Source organism: Anabrus simplex, chromosome 1 (assembly GCF_040414725.1).
Source record: "Anabrus simplex isolate iqAnaSimp1 chromosome 1, ASM4041472v1, whole genome shotgun sequence".
Taxonomy (NCBI): Eukaryota; Metazoa; Arthropoda; class Insecta; order Orthoptera; family Tettigoniidae; genus Anabrus; species Anabrus simplex.
In genome coordinates this window covers 1,014,963,352-1,014,989,597 of record NC_090265.1, presented here as the reverse complement: position 1 = coordinate 1,014,989,597, position 26,246 = coordinate 1,014,963,352, and the positions used below count along the sequence as shown (strand labels likewise).

General features: G+C 38.2%; 1 protein-coding gene across 1 annotated transcript in view; it reads right to left on the bottom strand.

Annotated features, from left to right (window-relative positions):
- LOC136875686 (myotubularin-related protein 10-B) overlaps positions 1-26,246 on the bottom strand; it is a 107,764-nt gene that overhangs the window by 48,425 nt on the left and 33,093 nt on the right. The window contains exons 7-8 of the mRNA XM_067149245.2: positions 17,310-17,471; positions 17,083-17,228 (exon numbers count right to left, since the gene is read on the bottom strand). Of these exons, the coding sequence (XP_067005346.2) occupies positions 17,083-17,228; positions 17,310-17,471 (308 nt within the window). The remainder of the gene's footprint in view (positions 1-17,082; positions 17,229-17,309; positions 17,472-26,246) is intronic.

Here is a 26,246-nt window from a genome sequence, read left to right as displayed (position 1 = left end):
ATGGCTCACTTGACGCGATAAAGCGCTAGCGTTCGAAGACTGATACTGATAGTTCCATCAGCTTCCGCCCAAAAGCTTATGCCAATAAAGGTGCACATTGTGTGTTGGTGAGAAGTACACGAGCAGAGAAAATAAGGTGCACAGTAATATTTGTTAGCTATCAGAGTAGACTAGGAAGTTGCCACTTTACATAATTTTTAAGCGGAAGACTCTTCCCACCAGGAATCTACATTCGAGTGCAGGAGAAGGGTTATATGGTCGGCGAATTGATGGAAGACTGGCTGAATACTGTACGGAGAAGACATCCTGGAGCCTTATTACAGCTGAAGTCTATGCTTGTTTTGGATAGTTTAATAGGCCATCTTGTGGGAGACATAAGGGAAAAAAGTTACAGAGATGAAACTGGACCTCGTAATTATACCTGGCAGTCTGACATCTGTTCTTTAGCCTCTCGATGTTTCAGTGACAAGCCCTTCAAAGATTATCTACGTAAATTGTATATGGAATGAATGTCAATGAATGCACATAGGTTTACACCAAAAGGAAGAATTCAAAAACCACCAATCGAACAGATGTGCCAGTGGATTCTGACAAATGGGCTATGATCCCTGAATGTGTGATTAGCAACAAAAAAAAAAAAAACACAAGCATATCCAATTCTCTCGACAATGTAATGTGGATGGAAGACTCAGACACACAAGACGATGATGAGCGCGACAGTCCACAAGCTGAATCATCAGATGAGAGTGATCATGCATGAGAAAGGTAAGTTGCCACATGTCTCTACTTCGTGTTCGCATGACGTAAAATAATCTAAAGGTGTGGATATTTTAAAACAAATTTTTTGTCTCATTGGCAGGTGGTTGAGAGTGCGGCAGAGCAAGTGTGCTCTTAAACCCAAAAGCAGGCCTCTTTTTTCCGTGATTAGCGTAGAAGTGAAAAACGATTACACGCGACCTACCGAACATTATTTCAAGTTTTAGCATAATACTTTTGTTTATGTATATATTTACTGAGTTGCATGATTAAACATGTGTTCTTTATTAACATCTCTTGCCTACAAGTCAGTATTTCTTGTATTTTTCTTTAAAATGGCCATACAACTTTTTCTTGAACTTGGAAAATATCATGTAATTTCCCCTCTCCTCAACTCCCTGCCCCAAATTTGTGAAAAAAAAAAAGGGACAAATACACGAGTAAATACGGTAATTAAAAACCGAGGGAGTTCACCTTTTCAGTACTGATCAATATATTCACTTGCTATTCGCTTTACGTCGCACTGACACAGATAGGTCTTATGGCGACGATGGGACAGGAAGGGCTTAGGAATGGAAGTGGCTGCGGCCTTAATTAAGGTACAGCCCCAGCATTTGCCTGGTGTATAAATGGGAAACCACGGAAAACCATCTTCAGGGCTGCCGACAGTGGGATTCAAACTCACTATCTCCCGGATGCGAGCTCACTGCTGTGTGCCCCTAACCGCACAGCGAACTTTCCCGGTAATGTATTTACTAGACAGCCGAATTTAAATTACATGAGGAACATGTTTTGCTGTGCCTCTGGGACATCTTCAGCCTTTATAAGGAAGTTATTTTTATTTTTTTTGCTAGTGGAGTTACGTCGCACCGACACAGATAGATCTTATGGCGACGATGGGATAGGAAAGGCCTAGGAATTGGAAGGAAGCAGCCGTGGCCTTAATTAAGGTACAGATCCAGCATTTGCCTGGTGTAAAAATGGGAAACCAAGGAAAACCATCTTCAGGGCTGCCGACAGTGGCAATTTGAACCCACCATCTCCCGGATGCAAGCTCACAGCTGCACGCCCCTAACCGCATGGCCAACTCGCCCGGTATATAATAATATAATATATATAAGGAAGTTATAAGTTTCCAAAACATACTTAAGTACAATTAAAAGAGATTTAAAAAACACATGATAAGCACTGTTAAGGAACGCTATTGTCTATTTGATCTTCCAATGTTGTTGGGAGTCTGATGTGTGTTTCTAACGGGTCCTTGAAAATAAAATCTTGACTTGAAATAACAAATGCCACACTAAAACCGCAGAAAGTGAAATGATAACACTTAAAAACTGTCTTTAAAACATGATTGTCCTTGAAGCTAGTTATAAAATGTTGTATTGCCTAAGATGGAACACTTTGTATACATAGTTGTATGTCAGTTTTCTTGTTGCCAGGAGATCTCCTCTCACTGATGAATATGAAAAAATTCACAGACACATTAAAGTAAAGCATGTATGAACTTGAAGATTTTAAACTGTACAGGTGATGGTTAAGAAAAGGGAATTTAGGGAAAAAAATAAATTATAAATTATAATTAAAATCTTCAAATGACCACAACAGAGTCACTGTGAAAAGGGCTAGAGGCACATTTGGCTTCCAATGTTGACTATGGTACTCAATGGAAAAACTCGAAATGTGAACTCAAGGAGATCTGTATTTATCTTGATTGTTAACTTAATCAATACGGCTATGTTTTGACATTATACTTACATTTTATCCCCATTAGATGGGAAGATAATATACAAACCTCTAAAATCTTAGGTTATAATCAACTAATTCAACCATCCACTGTTAATAAACTGTGATCCAACAAAATGTATCGAATAACACTACCCAGCATGATTTTTGCGGCAAGGCATCTGATACATGATTTTAACTAAATAAGGTCTCCTGATTTCAGAAATGGCATTGGTTCTTTTGTATCACATCTAGTTTTCATGATATTTGCCATTTACTGTCTGAAAATGTGTCATTGCGGCACAGTGCTGCATTGTGATAACGGCAAATCGGGTGTTTGTGGATTCCAACAAGAGGAGCTTAAAGGCTGTACTACTTCATAACGGAAACATTCTAGCTTCGATTCCTGTGGCACATTCGGTTTCACTAAAAGAAAATTACAATATATCACAATGCAAACTCTTTTAGATAAAATCAAGTATCATGAGCACCGATTGGATGTGTGTAGTGACTTGAAGGTGTGTGGTATTGTATTAGGACAACAAGCAGGCTACACTAAATTCCCTAGTTATTTATGTGAATGGGACAGCAGAGCTAGAGACAAACACTGGTCTGCACCTTCTTGGCCCAAGAGACAAGTTTTGACACTTGGTGTGAAAAATGTTACAAATGTTACAAATGCTTCATTAGTTCACCCACAAAAAAATTATTTTGTCACCGCTACACATCAAACTGGGATTCATGAAGCAGTTTGTTAAGGCCTTGGACAAAAGTAGCCTCTGTTTCAAGTACATTGCAAGCAAATTTCCACATTTATCTGATGCAAAACTCAAGGAAGGCTTTTTTAATGGACCACAAATTATAAAGCTTATGAAAGGCAGAAACTTTGAACAGACGATGAATGCCATGGAACTTGATGCATGGAATTCAATAAGAGACGCCAGAATGAAGTTCCTAGGAAATGTAAAGGATGAACAATACGAAACAATAGTGAAAACGATGTTGGGTGATATGAAAGAGTTGCGTAGAATGAGTCTGAAACTGTACATTCTCATCTCGATCAATTTCCGAAAAATCTTGGGGCTGTTAATGAAGAGATGGGAGAGAGGTTCCATCAGGACATCAAGGAGGCAGAAAGAAGATACCACGGGAGGTGGGATGAACCAATGATGGCCGACTATTGTTGGTGTTTGAAAAGAAAAAACAAACTTTGATGCAGTCAGACGCTGGGGAGCCAAGCGTTCATTCCAAGCGGTCATCTAGGACTGTTAAAGTTGATTTTGTTCACATTTATGAATTCATAAAGATACTGAATAAAAGTTACATTGTTTGCTTGTAAATCATGTTTAATTGTTAAAATAAAATGCTTTCATTGCATCAGAGTTGTTTGTGTGTTTTTGTGTAAATCAGTACTATATTACAATAAATGCTAAATATTTCCTTGTAATTTTATACTCAATAATTATTATTGTATACAATAACTCAAGACAATATTCAACTATTTCAAAATATATATAATAATACAAAGAAATATAGATATTTCCAAAATTATCAACATTTTTCAGTACTTTTTAAATGCAGTATTCAGATTGATCTCTTATTTTGATATACCTATTGCGAGAAAACGTGATGTGATACGTAGAAACGGACAACGGATTCATGTTCAGCGACCCAAAATTAGTTAAGATCACCTATCACACCTCTTGCCGCAAGAAAAAAGTTTGAAAATGCTGGGTTGTGTAATCATACATAAATTATTGTAAACAATTAGTTCTTACGGGACAATCTTACTTATGTACCATCTGGTTTAGAGCTCTGACTAATTTAGAGAATTGAGTGGCTGATGATGTTTGCTAAGACAAGCAAAACATGTACCACAACAACCTAAGTAGAATAATTGTACCCTAGTCACAAGGATTGTAAAGTATTGAAAAGGTGGATATCAATAAATCAATTGTAAAAATTTTAAATATACTGAAATTCAATACGGCTGAAATAATGAGATTAATCACTTGTAATTATTTGTTGTACTGATAATGATATGTGTTTTGAGCTATAATTCTTGGAAAGTAATAAGCTCGTCTCTGTGGATAATAACAGGTATGGCTAACAGTCCGGGGATGGGAATTTCTAAGAATTGAAGGAAGCATGAAGTACACAACCTTTAAGAAAAAGGCTAGTCTTCCCAGATATTTTCTACTGCATGCTGCTATGCACATATTCCTCTGTTCAACATAACTCAATAAGTTTTGAAATTTTTTTAGTAGTGATTCTTCCTCCTTAGTTAGTCCTGGAATACCGTATACATTCTTCGTATGCCCCTAGGAATTGTCTTTTTTTTTTTTTTTTTTAGATCTCTTGTACAGCAGTAGTGAAGTCTTTGTATCCTTCACAGTTGGCAGAGATACTTTCAACAGCAGAGTCCAGTTGTAGTCTGAACTCCTCCCACTCAGTCTTATTGAAATTGAAATGGGGTTGGCTTAATCAGTGCAGGGGATGAATGCAAGATGTAATTCTGCACATTCAGGGGTGATGTTGGCTGTGTGGGAAGCAGTCACTCGTAGCTCTGATACATCGAGTTCTTATACGGGTGCTGATAAAGATGTTGTCTAGTTAGTGTGACTACATCGCCACATGCTCGTGAATGATTTGGACTGTTTGGAGTTGAATAGGACACCGAGATCATTTGCTCTTCCCATCGCTCAACAGCTTCCCCATTTTCATTAGTCTTACTATATCCCCAACTCGTACTGTGACTGCTGAAGTCGCCCACAACAATCTTTGCTAATTGGTTACTGAAGTTTGTACATTCTGTAAAGGCAAACTGTCTTGAAGGTGGTTTGTAAAATGATGTTATAGTGACAACTTCAATTGAAGGTAGTTTGTAAAATGATGTTATGGTCACAACTTCGATTTCTATGGTTAGAATTTTAGTATCTTTCTTCTCATTGATGTCTGTGGACAAGATTGTCAGTCCAGGTCAGCAGAAGATAACACTACTGTACACAGAATTTGGACGATGAATAATCAGTTGCATGCCTGGAATGACTGGTGGCCGCTGACCACCAGCAAGGTAGGTCACCTGGATACAGAGGATGTCGCACTTGTCTTTTGATCACATGAGAAACACTGATGAGAAACCTTCAACATTCAGTGACATCACTATGAGAGCTGATTCATTTTGCCTTGAAAAGGACAGATTTTTAGAAAAGCTACTTATTTCAAGAATATTAAAGAGACTTGATGTTCAGTATGCTACCTATTGCATAAATCCTTTTTATGAAGAGGTTATGAGCATATCCAACAAGCTCAATAGGTAAAAAAGAGAGAGAAAAATGGTAATGGCAGAAGACTCTGAAATCAATATGTCAAAGAGAGCCAGAAAGCATGGACAACATTTCCCTGACTATCCAGCATTAAAAAACAACGCAAAGCCATTATAATGTTACCCCAGATCAAGTGACCCATCAACTAATGATAAACAGGAAGCCTGATAAATCCATGCGGAAAAGACACCCACGTCTCACCCAGCCAGTAGTTGCTCAACCTTCATGCGTGGATATACTACAGTACTTATCCATGAGGAAGTCGAAACCACCATCCAAAAACTCAAAGTAGGAAAGTCTGCAGGTTTAGATGGTATTAGGAATGAACAGATCAAGAATTTTGGTGAAAAGACCTTGGAGTGGTTAACTAATTTCTTCAATTTTTGTATCCATTCTGAGATGATCCCCTAGAACTGAGAAACCCGGTAAGACACTAGACAACCCCAAGAACTTCAGGCGTCTCTCTCTCTCTCTCTATCCTGAGTCACCTGAACGCCTTATACTCAATAGAATTACTTCTCCTGTAGACAGTAAGCTGATTAATCAACAGACAGACGTAAGACCAGGATGATCGTGCACAGAATAAGTGCTGAACCTTACTCAGTACATTGAGAACGGTTTTCAGAAAGGCCTGTAACTGGAGCTGTTTTCATCAACCTGACTGTCGCTTACGATACGATCAACCGCTGGCTTCTCATAAACAAGCTGTTTAAAATGACTGAAGACTTCAAACTTACAAGAACCATTCAATGCTTGTTACTAAACAGAAGATTCAAAGTGACACTTCAAGATAAATAAAGTCATTGGAAGAACCAAAAAAAAAAGTTTCCCCACAGGGTAGTGTCCTTGCACCAATTCTCTTCAATATTTACACTAAATCTATTGAGACTGAATACCAAGCATTTCCTATTTGCTGACGATCTTGGTGTTGGATCATTTTGGGAAGTAGAATTCAGGCTGAAGAACTGTCCCAATGAATCGTCCCTGAATAACAGCCGGATTCTAGGAAACATCCGCATAATAAAGCTGCTAATCACCAACTTAACATCAGTCGGGAAGGAAGGCAGCTTGAGTTCACCCCTGTTGTCAAATACCTTGGGGTTCAGCTTGATCAGTCTCTTACTTTTAGAGCACATTGTCATTCTCTCAGTGTGAAGGTCAGAACCAGGAATAACTTACCACGCATGTTAACAGGGTCAAGCTAGCGAGCACATCAAGCAAATATATGAACTACAGCCTTGGGCACTTTCTTTCTCTACACCTGAGTATGTCCCATGTGAGTCAACTCTGTCCATTCCAAGAAAGTGTATATTATTTTGAATGATACATGCCATATTGTGCTGCCACAAACCGAAAAATGTCAATCCGATGGCAAATAGCAGCTAAAACTGAGAAACTCAAACAACCGTCATCCTCTCTATGGTTATGAAGTAGTACAACAGTGTCTTAGCAAAAATACACAAATTCCTTTGAAAATGGAGAACATTTTAAAAAAAATCCACCTGAGTCAATACTGTACAATTCAATATACCCTACATTCATTGTCTTATATGTGGGCAAATATGTACCTAAATTTTTAATCATGACCCTTTAGATTTTTTTCTAATTTACGCAATACTTAATTTTTCTGACTACTTTTTTTTTTTTTAAATTTCCTTTTTCAAAGGATTTTGTGTATTATATGTTGCCAATAGGACCCATTGTGAACGTGAAATTCATAAACTGTTGTACAGTGTCTTAGATCATGGAGGAGTTTCATTAAATAATAACACCAGGCAAGCACCAGCCACACCAAGCATTCTCAGGAGTCAGTACTGGCACCAACAGTCCACACTATCCAACTGGAATTGGCCAACAGAAGGAACTGCAGCACATACTTCAAAATCTTGGGTTGTCTGGAAGACCCTTAATAAGATAAGAACTGGAATGCCTAGAACCAAGGCTATACTTAAGATGGGGTTATTCATAGAAGTTTGACTGCGAGTGTGCTGCAATCCAAGATCGTATGCATCTGTCCTAACTGCCCTGTAGAAACCCAACTTCAAGACTTCATTACAGTCAACAATAAATGTACTGTGGCTGCTTCATACTCAAGAGCTTTCAACATTTGAGGATACTTGGATACAATCATCACTATCATCATCATGTTTGGGAAAACAATCAGCAGGATTTATAAAGATTTGGATGATGGAATGAAACAGACAGCAGCTGCAAACAAACATGGATTTTTGCAATCTATGTTGAAAACGTTTCTTAGAAAGGAGAAGAAATTGAATAAAATGTTAATAGTGGAAAATTTGTCCAGCACAAAAGCGACTGAAGATGACAGTTTCAGATGATATGGGTAGCGCTACAATAAAATATTCTTTTGAAACAAGAGCTCAGAATATCCTACGATACCCTATGATCTGCCAACTGAAATTAACTGAAAGGGTGATAAGCCTAGAACAGACATTATAGAATAGAGATTTTATCTGACATACCTATGCCACTTGGTGATACAAACTTTAAAGCTAAATGCACAGGTATGAAAGCTAACAGGAACAATATATATATATATATATAGGAAATAGGAGATCAGAAAATAATACATTGAAAATAAAGATCATTAAACCTGGTCAAATAAGACCATCAGAGTGCTGCATCAGCCCCATGAGAACATGGCAAAGCTTAAAAAAAAAATATTTAAAAGCTGCCAATTTTCAAACCGACATACCTATGACCAAGACATAGAGTAAGTGTACTCTATGTACGCTTGCTTACACTTCTCTATCTGTTTCCTATACATATATGAACTTAAACGTTAGCAATGGCTTCAAGGGCAGTTAATGGCATTGTCTTCAATGTGGTGGCTGGGAAAAGAGTATTCTGCTTCTACTGGCAATGAAATGAAAATTTACCTCATAAAATGTGGCCCTAAAGAGGTTTCATGCTGATGAAATCGCATAATTTTTGCAAGCAATGCCAGGAAAAAAAAAAAACCAATGGCTTTTAAAGGAGGAAAATCCAAAAGAAGAAAACAGTCAAGATTTGTCTCAAAAAATTATACTCTGCACAAATGTTACAGGTACCTAGAACTTAACTTCACTGATAATCGGTATATCAGCAGCAACTAGATGCTTCAAAAATGTCACGAGCTTGCCAGATAAGAAATATGAATATTCAAGTGAAGTATGTACTGTTTGGATGTCTGTATTTTTATTTATTTTAAAAATATATTTCAACACCTTGAACTTTTTTATTTGCTCAGTTAACTACAAGATGAATAAGGCAACATGGATGATGGCTGCAATTTTCAGCGAGTGACTTCTATTGCTAGACAGAAAAATGAAGGAAAAGTGGAAGATTGTGCTCCCAGAAGATAACTGAAATGCACACAACAATGTTCCAAAACTTGAAAATGTTGAGTTGTGATACTTCCCACCCAACTGCACTTCCATACTTCAACCACTAGATATGAGAATCATCAAGAACTTAAAAAAAAAAAAAAAAAAAAAAACCTGAAATTAACTGAAAGGGTGATAACAAACCTAGAACAGATATTATTCTAGAACAGAGATTATATCCTCCACTGACAAAGGCTCCGCCAAAAATTTTTTACCCTTGTTTTTCTTTTATGTGTACTCGATCCACATGGTCTTAAATGGCAAATCACTGCTCTCCGTTTGTTTTCTAGATTTACAAATATTTAGCTCCTGCTAAGCTTTTTTTTACAATTTGTTTTATGTTGCACCGACACGGATAGGTCTTATGGTGATGATGGGAGAGGAAAGGCCTAGGAGAGGGAAGGAAGCGGCCCTGGCCTTAATCAAGGTGTAGCCTCGGCATTTGCTATGCTTTCTTACCTGAGTATTTAAAACAAAATCCATTGAAACAAGTATGCGACATGATATCAAGCAGCTGGATGGATAGTCAGTAAAATACTATCCAGAATGATTGGAGAAAAGCAAATCTTGTGAACAGTGATGAATGTGACAATATTGTCTAAGAAGAAGAAGAACCATAACGTAACCCTGAGAAAAGTCTGAAGTTGTATGGAAAAGGTACTGGGAAGAACACTGATGTCCCGGTTGATGACTAAGTACTAGTGGACGATTATGTGTCAGTGTTTCTAGAATTCAGTGAAGAATTGATAATCACAGAAGTGATGGATGGGAGGTAGACACTCTACGGCATTCGATTTATCAACTCCTGGACCAGATGGTATTTATCAACATTTATCAACATTGTGTTAATGATGCCCATTAAAAAGGGCAAAACATGTTCACGATCTTTCTATTTTTTATAATTATTTAACCACAAAATGTGGTATTGTAAGTATTGACTAGGTTAACATTAAACAAATATTTTATAAATTGTATGTAATCACTGTCGTCAATACGGACCAAAAATGAGGTTAATGACTTGCAACTATAAGAAGCCGCCCAGAAGCCGTACTTATTAAACCGATGAATGGCAAGACTTTTGTAGATGTTGTGAAGGATATCCGCAGCAAGGTGAACCCGGAAGACAGTGGCGCTGGTATTAGATCGATCAGGAAAACTATATCTGGAACGGTTCTTCTTGAATTTAATAAGGCCACGGAAAAGGAGAATAGAGAAAATTTTAATAAATCACTTAAAGGTGCTCTTGGACATGATGGTGAAGTAAAGGTTTTGACGCCTAGAACTACATTGTAAATTCGGGATGTGGACAGTGCCACCACTATTTCCGATGTAGAGGAGGCTGTAAGATGAGAATTAGAAAATCTTAATCAAGAATTGAAGGTCTCAATCACGAATCCGAACAGCAGGGGACAAAAACTCGCCATTGTGGAGATAGAAGATAGCTAGGCACGGAAGCTGTTAAACATAGGCAAAATTAAAGTAGGCTGGCTATACTGCAGAGTAAGACGGTGGGCCGTAATTCATCGGTGCTTTAGATGTCTGTCATATGGGCATCAAGCACGAAACTGTCAAGGATTGGACAGAAGTAAACTCTGCTTTAAGTGCGGGGAAGCTGGTCACAAGGCAGTAGGATGCAAAACGAATCCATGATGCATAATTTGCACAGATATGGGCGTTGAAGAGTCAAAAGGACATCATGCTCTTGGCTCAGGCAAGTGTATTGTGTTTCGTGAAGCACTATAAAAGGCCAAAAAGCAGTGGTGAATGGTACAGATCCTTCAAGCCAATATACACAGGAGTCTAACTGCCAATGATCTATGAGATAGGAGCAGACATATTGATTCTTAGCGAACAATATCAAGACAGAGATCAACCAGGCTGGTTTTCAGACAATCTAGGGGCAGCTGCGATAGGGGTACCAGACCCTGGAAAAAATTCGGTTATAAATCAAGGATGCGGAGATGGGTTTGTCTGGGTCCAAGTTGAGGTCATTTTTGTCAGCTGTTATTTTACCCCAAATGAGGCTATTTCTGACTTCCAGACAAAACTAGATGGGCTTGAAGATACTCTGCAAGGGATGAACACTAACCTAGTTGTTGCTGGTGATTTTAATGCTCAAGCAGTTGAATGGAACATGCCTCAAACAGATTCTAGAGGGCGGCGTACAATGGAGATGGTCGCCAGATTGGTATTAATGGTTATCAACGTTGGTGATGTGACAACCTTTCGGCAACCAGGGTGTCAGGGAACTATACCAGATGTAACCTTTGCTTCTGAAGATATTGCGTCTAGGATAACTGAATGGCGAGTAATTGAAGAATATACTGGAAGCGATCATCAGTATATCACTTTTCGTGTACGTCAAGAGACTCCGCATCTAAGGATTACCACGCGCAAGCCAGAAAGATGGAACATAGCCACTATGGATAGAGAAAAATGTCATGAAGTAATACAGAATGGAATGGATTGTATGACGGATACATGTCACGGAGGCAAAAGAAGCATAATTGCTAATAAATGCGTGGAACATACCATGAGACTCCTTCAGCAAGCATGTGACGCATCAATGACCAGAATCAAACAATGGAGAGGCAAGCGTCCAGCATATTGGTGGAATGAAGAAATTGCTGAGCTGAGGAAACAATGCCTGCGACTCAGACGAAGGACACAAAGAGCACGACATAACGATGAAGCTCTCTCAGTAGAGTATAAGACTATGAAGAAAAGACTGCGAAATACAATTAAAAAGAGTAAAGCCGACAAGTGGTGGGAAATGTCTAAGGAAGTGGATGAAAATCCATGGGGATTAGGGTATAAAATTGTTATGAAGAAATTCGGGATGCTACCAAGTCCTATCATGGATCCACGCACCATGGAAGAAATAGTACACACACTATTCCCTGATCATGCAGAGAGGATTGATGATGAGGCCGAGAAAGAATTAGATAATGTACCACCTTTTACAACTGAAGAATTGATAACAGCAATTAATTCCCTTAGAAATAAGAAAGCCCCTGGACCAGATGGTATTCCAGCAGAAGTACTAAAGGTGGCAGTCGAATTATGTCCTCAACTGCTGTTGAGAATGTATAATCATTGTTTGAAAGCGGGAATTTTTAGCTTTCGTTGGAAGATAGCTAGATTGGTTCTGATCAGTAAAGGGAAAACTGGGGGTTACAGACCTCTATGTATGCTGGACACTGCCGGGAAAGGTTTAGAGAAGCTACTACAACCGAGAATACTAGCAGCAGTTCGATTAGCTGGCGACCTATCTGACCAACAACATGGATTTCGCAGAGGTCACTCAACGCTAGATGCTGTGAAGGAAGTGGTGAAGACAGCAGAACGAGCTCAAATGGGTAATCATATATATAGAAAATAAGAGTTTTGTCTGTACATTGCTCAGAATTTGAAAAGTGGTATTTCTGCATCGGTCGTGTCCACAGTAACCAGGAAATGCACTTTTTACTTTTCTGTAATTTCTGTCTGTCTGTCTGTCTGTCTGTATGTATGTATGTATGTATGTATGTATGTATGTATGTATGTATGTATGTACAAGCATCACTAGAAAACGGCCAAAGAGAATTTAATGAAAATCAGTATGCAAAGTCGGGGAATAAGTCGCTACAATCTAAGCCATAAATAATTTTATTCACGCTGATAGAAATGGTAGTCTAGGGGAAGGCCTAAAATTTAATTTTCAAATATTTATGTTTTTAGTAGTCCTATCTTCATAAAAATTGGTATGCAAAGTCTAGGAATACGTCGCTAGAATCTAGCCTATGAATAATTTAATTCACGCTGAATGAAATGGTAGTTTATGGGAAGGCCTAAAATTTTTATTTTTAAATACTTACGTTATTAGTGGTCCTATTTCATTGAAAATAGGTATGCAAAGTCGGAGAATGAGCCACTACAATTTAAGCTATAAGTAATTTTATTTACGCTGAGTGAAATGGTAGTTTAGGGGAAGGCCTAAATGTAATTCTCAAATATTTATATTATTAATTGTCGTATCGATAAATACTACATAACCAAAGTTATAGAGAATTAAATTTCCGACCATTTATGTCAAACATTTTTACCGTACCGGCTATGATAACAAAGATATTCATGAATTTGTAATTTTGTTGCCAAGTCCATATCAGTGCCGAAACATGAGAAAATGGGTTAACAGAATTTAATGAAAATCGGTATATAGAGTAGGGGAATAAGAAACTACAGTCTAAGCTATAAACAATTTTATTCATCCTGGATGAAATTGTAGTTTAGGAGAAGGTGCCTAAAATGTAATTTTTAAATACCAATGTTATTGGTCCTATCGTAAAAGTACTATATAAAAAGTTATAGAGAATACAATTTCCGATCATTTATCTTTTATTCAATTTTACCGTACCAACTATAATAAGAGTGGTAATTCAGAGTCAGAAGAAAACTAAATGTGAAGGCCTATAATATCGAAAGTGCATAACATTGATCAACAATAACATTACATTGACCACTGTTTATTGTGATGTTCTTTATCTCTTATGCTGCCTCTCAACTCCGATAGATGGGATTACTGCTGCATACCGAGTATAACAGCCTGACTGAATATTGGCGGGAAGTAGCCGGGGAGTTAGAAAATGTTCTTCTTTAGCATGCCATTCCCTTGGTTCATACATTTTCTGATACAGCTGGTACGTAACACACTGGATCATCATAGTATTTCAGCTATTTGATCCCTACTCTGACACGCTGTTTTGAATGAGCAGTGTGCAGTGTGCATACTTAAGGCAGAGCCTCACGTCGTAGTAGTAGTAGTAGTAGTAGTAGTAGTAGTAGTAGTAGTAGTAGTAGTAGTAGTATGGCCTGGTCTAGAATAACAATTTAGGCCTTTTCCAAATGATAGCACCACAATATTCACTAAATAACTCAAAATTCAACTCTGAAAAGAGCCGTTCCTTTCTCTTCACTTTTATTAAATTCTACATTCAATTTATTCCAAACTAGCAGTGAAGAGGGGGTTTCTCTTCTGGCTTGGAGGCAGTGTAGTGAATTGATATTTTATGACTCATCGGGTACTCCTAGGAAACAGAATAGTAATTGGGCATAGTTTTTGCCCTGGGAGTCTCCACTATTCGACCCTCTCCCCGCCAAAGAGTGTTCACGGATCACGGCTGTCTGTGGTTTGGTCGTTCCAGGTCTGGAACTTTGGACTGTTAGATAGGCAGCGCAGTCCTGTTCGTTAAAAGTGAGAAAATGTGTGGTGTTTCATTTGAACGAGTATTTCGTAATATGAAAGCATTCCTATTGACGTCATTGTATGTTCATTTCATTTGGGAAAGCCACTAAGACAGTCTTTCTGAGGATGTAAAAAGGCATTATAATGAAAACATCTCAACCTGATTGTGACTGATGGTATGAAATTGGGTCTACCATTACAGTGAAAATTCCCTCAGTCTTCATATGAGAAAAGATGTTTGGTGACCTCCCGTTGCATTTCTATACAATTTAAGACAATCTTGCTCACAACGTGTACACACCTAACCTACAATTCTGTATACAATGTAGAATTCCGTAGCGAAGCACGGGTACATCAGCTAGTTACTCTAGAAACCTGACGCTTCTTGTGACTCTAGATGTTAAAAATGCTTTCAACTCAGCAAGATGGAGTGATATTTTGGAAGCTCTACAAGAAACATTCAAGCTACCAGAATATCTCATGTATATACTGCGAGACTATTTGAAAGACCGTACATTGTTATACGACACGGAAGATGGTCAGAGAAGAAAACGGCTCACAGCTGGTGCAGCGCAAGGCTCAATTCTCGGACCACACCTTTGGAATATCATGTATGATGGTTTGTTACGGCTGGAGATGCCAGAAGATGTAAAACTTGTGGGTTATGCTGATGATGTGGCTGCTGTGATAGTAACCTGTAACCTAGAGCTGGCTCAATTTAAATTGAACCAGGTGATGCAACGTGTGAAAGAATGGATGATAAATCACAAGTTAGAACTCTCAGATCATAAAACGGAAATTGTCCTCCTGACGAGGAAAAGGATTAATACTGTTGTACCAATGCAGATCGGGCAGATAGCCATCAAAACAACTAGGAGCACAAAATATCTTGGTGTAACGCTTGATACTAAGCTTACACATTGGGACCACATCCAACGGGTAACAGATAAGGCAGCAAAAACCATGACTGCACTGAGTAGACTCATGGGAAATATCAAGGGGCCGAAATTTAGTAAAAGGCGGCTTCTCATGTCGACTGTTCAATCGATAATGCTATACGGTTCGGAAATTTGGGCTGAATCGTTAAAAACAGTGAAATATCGGACAAGAATTGCGGCTGTACAACGGAGAGCAGCTTTACGAATTGCTTGCGCATATCGCACGGTATCAGAACCTGTAGTAGTAGCAGCAGTAGCTCCTATTGACTTCTTGGCCTTCGAAAGTCAAGAAATTTGGCTCACACAAGAAGAGCTAGGAAGGAAAAAGGCAAAGGCTTTGGCTCTTAGTCACAGAATGCAATGATGGCAAACAAGATGGGAAGACGATTCTAGAGGGAAATGGACGAAAAGACTGATACCTTGGCGTATGGGTTGGCCGAAATCATGGTGAAGTGAACTACTATCTCACACAGTTCTTGACAGGTCATGAATACTTCTGAAAATTTCTTCATAGGCTAGGGCTAGCAACTAGTCCGGTGTGCATATACTGCGGCGTTATCGATGACGTATTACATACTTTCTTTGTGTGTGTTCATTGGCTGCCACAAAGAAGATGCTTAGAAGTTATGCAGGGAGAATTGACGCCAGAAGGGATCGTGTCAGTAATGCTACGAAGTCAAGAATCTTGGGACCAGGTGGCAGTCTACGTAGAAAATATTCTGCGTCAAAAGAAGAAGGACCTGGATGATTACGACAGACAGTAAAGCAGAAGAAGGAAGATGAAGCACAAGATGCATCAAGCACGACATCCGTCCTGAAGTAATGCGAGAGCGGTTTCCGGGGCGGAGATAAATGTTGTGGGAAAAGGGAGTGTGGTTTTTAGTGGGTAAGAATCTCCACACACTTGTTGAGTGCGGACCCTCACAAGCGTCTTATGAAAGATTTTCCACACTCCCTCGTAAAAAAAAAAAAATATATAATTATAATAATTATTATTATTATTTATTGCAAATGTAAAAGAAATGTTATTAAAAGTAAAAATTTATAATTTATTATTTGTTTCCTGCCGTCTAACATAAATATAAACCTTCATCAGTATTTTTCTATGAGAATCAGCAACTGCCACTACAGTGATTGTATGTCTGTGCCTCCATCTATAGTTTCATTCTGAATTACAGGGTGTTCGCTAGATTTGTGGATTGCTTATTATCGGGTCTAAAGTTCATCCACAGACATGCAGTAAACAATGACTGTGGTGATGGTGGGGTAGAAACTGAAAGAAAAATCTCCTATTTAAAATTGCTGGAACAAACAGAACAAATTCAATGTACTACAAGCTCACTTCAGTGTGTTACAAAGGAATTATTTAGGAATCTTTAAGAACAATGAGTTAATTATCAAAGAGGCAAAAAGTAAACAAAAATTGCCTCTTCCTTTCCAAAATACACAAGAGCAGAAACAATTTTTCAAATGCTATTGTGTAATACATTATATATTTTATTATGTAGTTAAATTAGATAAACACTACAATATGTAAATACATATTTGTGATTTTTTATTTTTTACCTATAGGTAAAACAGTATTCTGCATGCAGTTTATTTCCTCATTACAATAATAACACTGTTATAACAATACAATCTACTTGGGCCCAAAAATATTGTTATATGGAGGTTTGACTGTGCACACACAAACTATTGTATGTGGTTATGGCTAATTTTCCAACTACCTGGAGCACAAAGATCACGCAGCTTGTTGAAGCTTATCTGAACATCTCGAGGACTGGGGAGATCTTTGCCCAAATCCAATAAATTAGGCGGCTTTAAAGTAGGATGAGATTTACGAATTTGTTCCAACATGATGTTCTCTTGCGTCCTGAAATAGAAAATAAAATGTACTTCAATGGTCAAAAGGTACTATTAGTCTAAATTCTCAAATTCAGATGAAAAAAGTTACCTCTCAGTAACACCCGGAAGTAAGTCTGCCATTCGCACAAGGGCAGCACCATGTTTGGTGCCCCAACACCACACAGGAGGACGACTAGCCCGGAAGTGCCTCGCAGCATCTACTAACTGCCAGTCAAGGACTGTTGCTGGCACCACAAGCCACTGAGGTAGACTATAACATGTCAAAACATTTAAAATGAACTGTAGAAGAAACACTGCAATCAGAAGAATACTAGGAGTATTTATTGCTCAAAGGAAGTAGAAGTCTGGGAAAGTTTACTATTTACAGATGTAACTTATAGAAGAAGTGTGAGCTAATCTTTTACCCATAAGACAAATGAAAAGAGTTATGGCCCTGACGCATAGCAGCAGCACCATCATCTGAGACGGCAGTATGCTAGTATTGCCATTGCGGTCACGTTGTAAGTTTTTATGAAAGTCACAGACTGTTTTGTTGCTGTTCACTGTCATAGTGAAAACATCTAGGCAATATAGTTGTCACATTATTTCTTAATTAGTTAGTGACCTTTATGTGTAAAATGCACTGTTTGAAAAGAACAACATGTGAAAACTAGGTACCACAACATACCCATGTGTTTCGTATCTGGATATAGATCCAAAGACAGCAATTCCTTTTTTTTTTTTTTTTTTTTTTTCTTTTCAAAATGGAAGAAAGCTATCCCTGGAATGGCCATAAAACTGACTCTGTAATTATTTTGCATGTGCTGTTCAATTTCTAATAACTTTTTAGTACAAGTAGGCTTGTTCTTGATGAATGGTGAAAGAGTAGAGATTCTAAGACAGAGGTGGAAATTAAAGCCAGAAGCAGCCTTCCATCTTTCCAAATCTACACAAAATTTTTCAAAGACAGTTAAGAAATTCAGAACTCTCTCGAAGGAAGACAATCCTTGCAAATATATATTTCTTTTGATAATATTATATCTAATCTGTAATCTCATTTGATAATAAAAGCCATAATTAGAATGCGCGGGTGAAGAGCTCGTAGGCTTAGCAGCTGAAGATAAACCTGATATCGTCAATGCTAGAAAAATAATTAATTCCTTTGTTAAAGAAGAGCTTGAATAATCAGAAACGTTAACTTGATCACAACACCGAATAAATTGAACATCGCTAAAGCTAGAATACATTTACTTGAAAATAAAAAAATATATATATTGAAAGTAAAATTAAGCACTAGCTTCACACAAACAAAACGGGTCACTTGGTAGAAAACTGTATTCGATATAATATTAAAGAAATGCAAATTGAAAAATAAGAAACGGAATGAGATATAATAATAAGTTTACTACTTTTACTTTTGTCTACTTTTAAAATAAGGTCTCCCAAAGACACTGATTAAATCATGAATTGCTGCCTTCACCTTCTGAGGCTAACTTATGAAAATTGGTGAAAGGCCTTAAATTCCCTTATGGCATAAATTAACATGCTACTGCTGTCACTGCAAAATATTCTTAGTGAAAAAAAGGACATGAACGAGTCAAAATGCAGAATGTCGACGAAGTTAAACTTTGGGAAGAAATTCAGTTTAGCTCTAATTCGCTAAAGTGGATAGCTTCATTGATTTGGGAAATTTTACTCCCGAGGAGAACAAGGAGCAGTTGGCAAATCATGCTCTAGTTTTCATGTTTGTTCTCTTTTTTTAAATTTGATTCAAGCACAGCTGGAACGCTACCCCTGGTGACAATCATAAAAATTCTCATCCAAGTTATTATCATAAAATTAAAACAATCACGTGTTAGGCTTATTGGTTTCATGTCAGGCGGTAGCCAATCTAACAAGAAGTTATGGAAATTCTTAGAAATATCTGGTAACATAAGAAACCTACAGTGATCCACACCACACCCAGATGACTCATGTAGAAAACTGTGGGCATTTTCAGATGCACAGTATATATTTAAATCATTTCCATGACAAAGTTCAGGTATATTGCAATGGTGATGATGGTGATTAAGTGATTACTCATTTTATAGGAAAGTTTATGCCTTCCAAATTCCCTGGTATGAAAGCTTACTATAAACTCACATCTGCTCATTTGTAACCAAACTTATTCCAACAAATGAACATTTGACTGGCATTTCAGCTATTCAGTAGATCTGTCACTAATGGGATAAAATCAGAGTGTTCATTCAGTGGGTTTAGAAGATAGGAAATAACTAGAAATTTCGTGAGGGATCTGCTCTATCTGATTGATGCATTAAATTTCAATTCCTATACAAGCATTGAATAAAGGATCAGAGGAACATGAAACATAATTATGTGACAGAATATCTTCTGAGAAGATTTCAATACATTCACTTTTCACAACACACTAGAATCCTTGAGAGTGACTGTAGAAGGCACTTAAGATGTGTCTGAATATGTGTACATGCTTCAGCAACACTAATGAAAGATTATGGTTCTACTAAGTGTGATACGTACCTTACCAATGCATCAGACAATGTATATAATGTATTGTTGCGAGTGGAAATAGTAATTGTAGCGGAAACACTATCGTAGCTAACAGTTTATGGGGCGATAATATACAGTATATTAGTTGAGTGTTTGAATGATTTAAATGTAATTACAGGGAAATCCTCACAATCAAGAAGTTGTGAAGGCCATGTGTTGTGATTACTACCCAAACTTGTATTCAACTACTTGAAATGCAGAATTTTCTTCCACACAAAGGAGATAAGAAGAGAATTATCTAACTCAATGAAAGCAAAATCATCTTGCAAATACTACAAAATGTCCAGCTGCTGAATTATTCCAGAAGTGTGATTTCTATATACCTATTTCTTACATGCCACTGTTCATTGCACTAGGACTCAGGTTTACATATTGCCATCTGGACAGCGGATCATGACAACACATACAAAGCTCACACATCTTATTCTATACCACGGGTGTTAAAGCTTGCTCGCTGCAAGCGCAGGGCCCATACTAGAAATACCCATGCATGAGGGTACAAGTCGTTTACAGTCAATCGACTTGTACTTCCCCAGGTTAGTGACTCAGGGCTGTGCACGCCTATCAATGACAAGTTCTAGTTATCTGTTTTGGTCTAGAAGTAATGGTTGACACATACATAGGCTGTGCCATACGGATTGGCACAGTAATTTGTTAAGCCCTGTACAGCCCTGTACAGACAAAGACATTTCTTACGCCATAACTGGCGCAATCTATTCTTACCATTTATTGCACAATGTATTGGTATGACTTCTGCCAGTAGCACATGAACACACGATGCCTTAAATGGTACACATTATGTCAGGAAAATGGTTGATAAGAAATCGAGGCACTGGTAGCTGTTGTACAAGCGATTATTTTTAGGACAATTTTGCGACGACACCGGAGAAGAAAATTACAGTGATTGAATAGATGAAAGCGGACAAAACTGTGGATATTATAGAGAGACGAAGGTGGACATGAATTACATAGCTTCTTGACCGATGAACTGAGAACAGAGGACATTGATTCCTTACATATCTCTTCTAGTATGTTGATACTGCATTTGTGCTTAATCATAGTTCAGCTTGCTGTGATGTCGCTACCAGCGTGCTAGTCAGCCAGTATCTTGGAGAGATGATGTTTTTAACTGATGATCCCAAGCGACAATGGGGCAAAATACTGGTGGTTTTAGGACTGAGTTTCCTGAACTTTTGCCTTTTACCTTCATAAAATGAATAAACGATTTAACAATATCCAACAGTTTTAACATAACAACAGCATAACCTGTTACGTAATTCCCAGCACAAAATTACCTAATTTAGTGGTCGTGAACATCTATGTTTTGAGATGGAATAGTTTCCTTACATATATCATATACAGTATATCGTCATCAGAATATGACAGCAAACTCACTTCTGCATTACGAGTTCCTTGTTTCAGCAGAACATGTTCTGTTAGAAAACATAGCTTTTCATAATACCCAATTGTGGGCTTAAGTATTTGCCCTGAACCTGATCCACTCTTCTTCCAGTGTTTTATCTTGTTCAGTTCAGCCATAAACGAGGTATGTAAACTTTTAATTTCTGTCATAATGCCGCTGGTAGTTGAAGGGCTAACATTATTCAATGCACATGCAATTCTTTTCAGAGATTTTTTTCTTTCTGGTATGCTTATTACAGTAATTTGGTGACTTAATGTTACATCAACAAGTTTCTTCCTTGTAGGGATTGGTTAAACATTTACTGCTAGACTGCTCCATTCCATTTTCTCATACATAAACACAGTAGCACTACTTCAATAACTTATACCCAACTACAATGGCAACAAAAATGGAACAATATCTGGCATCATTTGTTGGCATGCAATCTACAAGCAAGTTCACTGCATGCCATAAGATGGCAAGCAAGGGTAATATTCACACGAGAACTTATGCTCTTGCGCTGGTTCTGGCACAAGAGATGTCTCCGCCTGTACAGGGCTTCAGTGTGTGTTTGTGTACTTCTGTTCAACATGGTTGCTTGAAGAGATGCTACTTTTATCATAGCTTATTTTCTTTTGTTTATGTTTATAAAAGCATGACTTTTGCTACAGAAGCAATATAGTAGCGGCATATAATTTGGTATTATTATCCTTCACAACTGTTCATTGGAGAATTCCAGCATGTTAAGCCCCTAAAAAAATTAATGCCTTTTATTTTGTACTTCATTGCTTGTGGCAACCTTTATAAAGTAGTGATTATTTATTTTCCTGGTGCACGGTGATTACAAAGCATAAATGCCATGCTGAACACATTTAATTATAGATGTCCTTATATGAAAGAATATATATACATATTGTACGGAGTACAATAATCATGAACATGTAATGTACACCCCTCCAAGCTTGCGTTACCTGACAATGTCCTGGGCTAGCACTCGTAACAGCTTTTTCTCGTGCACGCAGAGCTGTCAGTCAGCTTGTGATCTTGACAGAAATACTGAACCACTGGAAAATCATTGACTGATCACGTACAGTCCTTTACAAAACGGGGGGGAAAATTCTTCCTCCTAAATCAAGAAGCTGATTCAATGCTATATTTACACATTTCAAACATTACAGGGCAAACAGAAATGATACAGCTGATCACTGTACAGGATGGCGCTGAGAACTTTCCAAATCGATGTTGTTGATCTATATATATATAACATGTAATTACTGTTGTGAATCCTGTCAGATAATCTACACTATTATGGTGTTTGCACCAGGACCAAAATTGGAAAGGATATTGTAGGACATGGAACAAGTTGCTTTTGATAAGTATGTCACTCATAATTCAATTACTCATATTTCTTTGTGACAGGTGTCTTGAAATGCTATGAGGACTAACAGCCAACTTACAACACATCTAACCATATATAACCATATCATAATCTATTACTACTCTCCAATGCCCAAAAACTTCTGAGACAGCCCCAAACTGCATGTACCACTTCAGATAAGCTCCTCCCTTTTACGTTCTAACCTCAACCTTGTCAATGTTATGAGGGCTAAGATATCTTTCAAATTTTTGCCCTTTAACAGCTTCTCTTTCCCCCTCACTTTTCTATACTAATATAACATGATAAGAGCTTTTAAGTTTATGCCATGTCAAGAAAAAAGGTGAAACTCTTTACATTTCGCACAGAGCTTCGCTCCGTGTCATCAGAAGAAAATCTTGACTGTTCACGAGGAGGACTTCTATAATAATGAAGGTTTGAATTTAAGAATTATTACCGTTGGAACTGTAGTGGTACGCTCATTCTTCACCAGGTGGCTCGCCGTATGCTGACACAGCACTGGTATTCCAAGTGGGAGTTGACAACAACATTAAGCTCCAATTAAAATGTTCTATCACACTGTGTGTGCATGAGACGTAACAGAGAGGACTTCAAGACGAATCAGCAATGAATGTGGTAGAAGAAATAAATAGAAACTAATAAATTAAAATGTAAAAAATGCAACAAAACACACCAGAATAGAACAGAGCTGAAGAATGGAAAGAAAGTGTGTGGAGAAAACCAGAGGATTATAATGATGTGAGACGGTATGGGACTGGGGGGGGAAGGGGGCATAGCCGGTGTACACACGTTATGAAAGTACGGGAATTAACACATAGCTTGGAATGAACCATCTGGTGATGACGAACGTACAAATTTGGAAAACACTGAAACGAAATAACAATGAGAAAGGACAGGAAAGAGAACTACCTATGTAAATCCTTAACTGCTGGCAACCACGTATTGTGTAATTGATAGCCAGTGTCCCTGTTGAAATTGTTAGGATTTTTACATATTTCCACAGCTTCCCATACAATCCTAGACCTGCAGTGTTTAGTGTGGATAAGAGCTTACACATCTTGGAATACGACACCATGACCTGACGATAGGGTGCGCTCAGCTATTGCCGACTTGTCTGATGAAGCTGGGAAGCAGAAACGAGCTCGCTAGGGGCTGAGAAGGGGTGAATTTAGAAGAACTGGGATTGATGAGGAGAGAGCCTATCTATTTGAAGATGGTAGTTTGTGAAGATTATCCTTTTTGTGCTTTTAGGTTTGTCCTTGTCTTCTCTTTCTGTGCTCTCTCTTCCCACACTGACCTGTCATTGTGTTTGTCCTATTGTATGTTCCTTTCCTTGTTCCTCTCTCTCTCTCTACATATATATGACTTGATTTGATGCTCGTTTGCTCCTTTCCAATAAAGATATTATCCCGTTGGGATCCATTTCTCCTTTTGTGTATGTCCTAAGTCCTAACCTTTTGCCATCTATATTATCTTCATCTTGTGTATCCTCACTTTTCCTGTATTTATCCAGCTTTCTTCTTATTGTTCGCATCCCACGTCGAGACTGAAGATCTGTCAAGATGGCCGATGGCCCCTCAATGAGTGTTGACGTCCGCCCTCCTAATGAAGCTGGAAAGGAGAGAAACAAGCTTTTTGGAAGCTAAGAAGCAGTGGATGTACAAGAACTGGGACCAATGAGGAGAGCCTATGTATTTGAAGACAGCAGTTTCTGAAGATGTAGAGACTGTCCTTTTGTGTTTTCATGTTTGTCCTTGTCTCCTCTTTCTATTGCTCTTCTTCGCACGCTGCCCTGTCATTGTGTTTGTCCTATTGTGTGTTCTTTTTCTTGTTGCTCTCTCTCTCTCATCTTTTTACTGATGTCTTTGGTGCCTTGAACACTTAAACACTGTGAACTGATTCCATATCCACGTGTGTATTTCATTACTGATGTAGGTTGTACTTATTTTCTATATCACTTAAGTTTCACTTATAATTTAGAACAATTCCCATTTTCTTAATTACTTTTCCAAGAGCCTTCTACTAGATATTCTAAGGAGAAGTTTACCAAACGTAAGTTCTTTTTCTAATAAGATGTAGCCCAACTCTACTAATATCACTGTCTCTAAGCCAACTATTACCATTGACAAAAAAGACATATCCTTTACAGCATAACCAGTCAAGAGTGGAGTTAATGGCATTTATATAACAATAATCAACATCATGATTGTATAGAATACCACCGAGATAAAGCTTTGCTGGTGGAAACCTCCCTCCTATCATTGTTATAAAAACATCAGTCATGGTATGTCAATGGGCATTGGCCTTCAAGGTCCTTCCCTTTATATTTCCAATACCTTCATTCTTCAAAGCATCAGACCTCTTCCTTTTTCCTTCTGATTAGTGTTAACACATTGAGTGCTGAGCCTATTATAGCACACTATTCCACTTGTGCCAAGCATGAATTTTAATAATATTCCCTTAGTGCCAAAGCAACTGTACGCAATGCAGGGTGCTTATACGATCTTGGAATATATGAGGGGCATTCAATATATAATGCAACACATTTTTTTTCTCGGCCAATTTCGGTTTTAAAAATTTGGAAATTTATTTGGGACGTTTGAATATTCCCACTTCGTCTGATGAAATTTCATTAATTTCCAATAGGGGGCAGCGTATAACTACCCTTCAAAATGGTGACTGTAACGGAGGTGCGTACCAAACAGAGAGCAGTTATTGAATTTCTTTGGCGGAAAACCAGGGCATCAAAGATATTCACAGGCGCTTGCAGAATGTCTGCAGAGACCTGGCAGTGAACATAAGCATGGTGAGTCATTGGGCAAGGCATGTTTCATCATCACAACAAGGCTGAGCAAACCTGTGTGATCTCTTGTGTGCCGCCAGCCACACACAGCTGTGATGCTTGCAAAGTTGGAACATACAGACACCCTTATTCAAGGTACCAAAAAAGAGAGCAGTTATTGAGTTTCTTTCGGTGGAAAACCAGACATCACAGATATTCAAAGGTGCTTGCAGAATGTCTACTGAGACCTGGCAGTGGACAAAAGCATGGTGAGTCGTTGGGCGAGGTGTGTTTCATCATCATAACAAGGTTGAGCAAACCTGTCTGATCTTCCACGTGCCGGCCGGCCACACACAGCTGTGAAGCTTTCAAAGTTGGAACATGCGGACACCCTTATTTGAGGTGATTGATGGACCACAGTCAAACACCTCGCTGCTGAACTTGATGTGTCTGTTGATAGTGCTGACACACTTATCCACCAGTTGGAGTATTCAACACTTTGTTCCCGCTGAGTTCCTCGACACCTAACGGAATACCATTAAGAGCAAAGAAGAAATATCTGTGCAGAACTGCTTGCTCATTATGAGGCTGAAGGTGACAGTTTCTTGTCAAACATTGTCACAGGCGATGAAACATGGATTCATCAATCTGATCCGGAAACAAAATGACAATTCATGGAGTGGCGCCGCACTAACTCTCCCACGAAGAGAAACTGTACCCTCGGCTGGTAAAGTCATGGCAACGGTGTTCTGGGACTCTGAAGGGGTTATTCTGTTTGATGACCTCCCTCGTTGTGAAACAATCAAATCTGAAGTGTATTGTGCTACTCTAAGGAAATTAAAGAAAGGACTTCAGCATGTTCGCAGTCATAAAAATGCAAACAAACAAACTCCTTTTC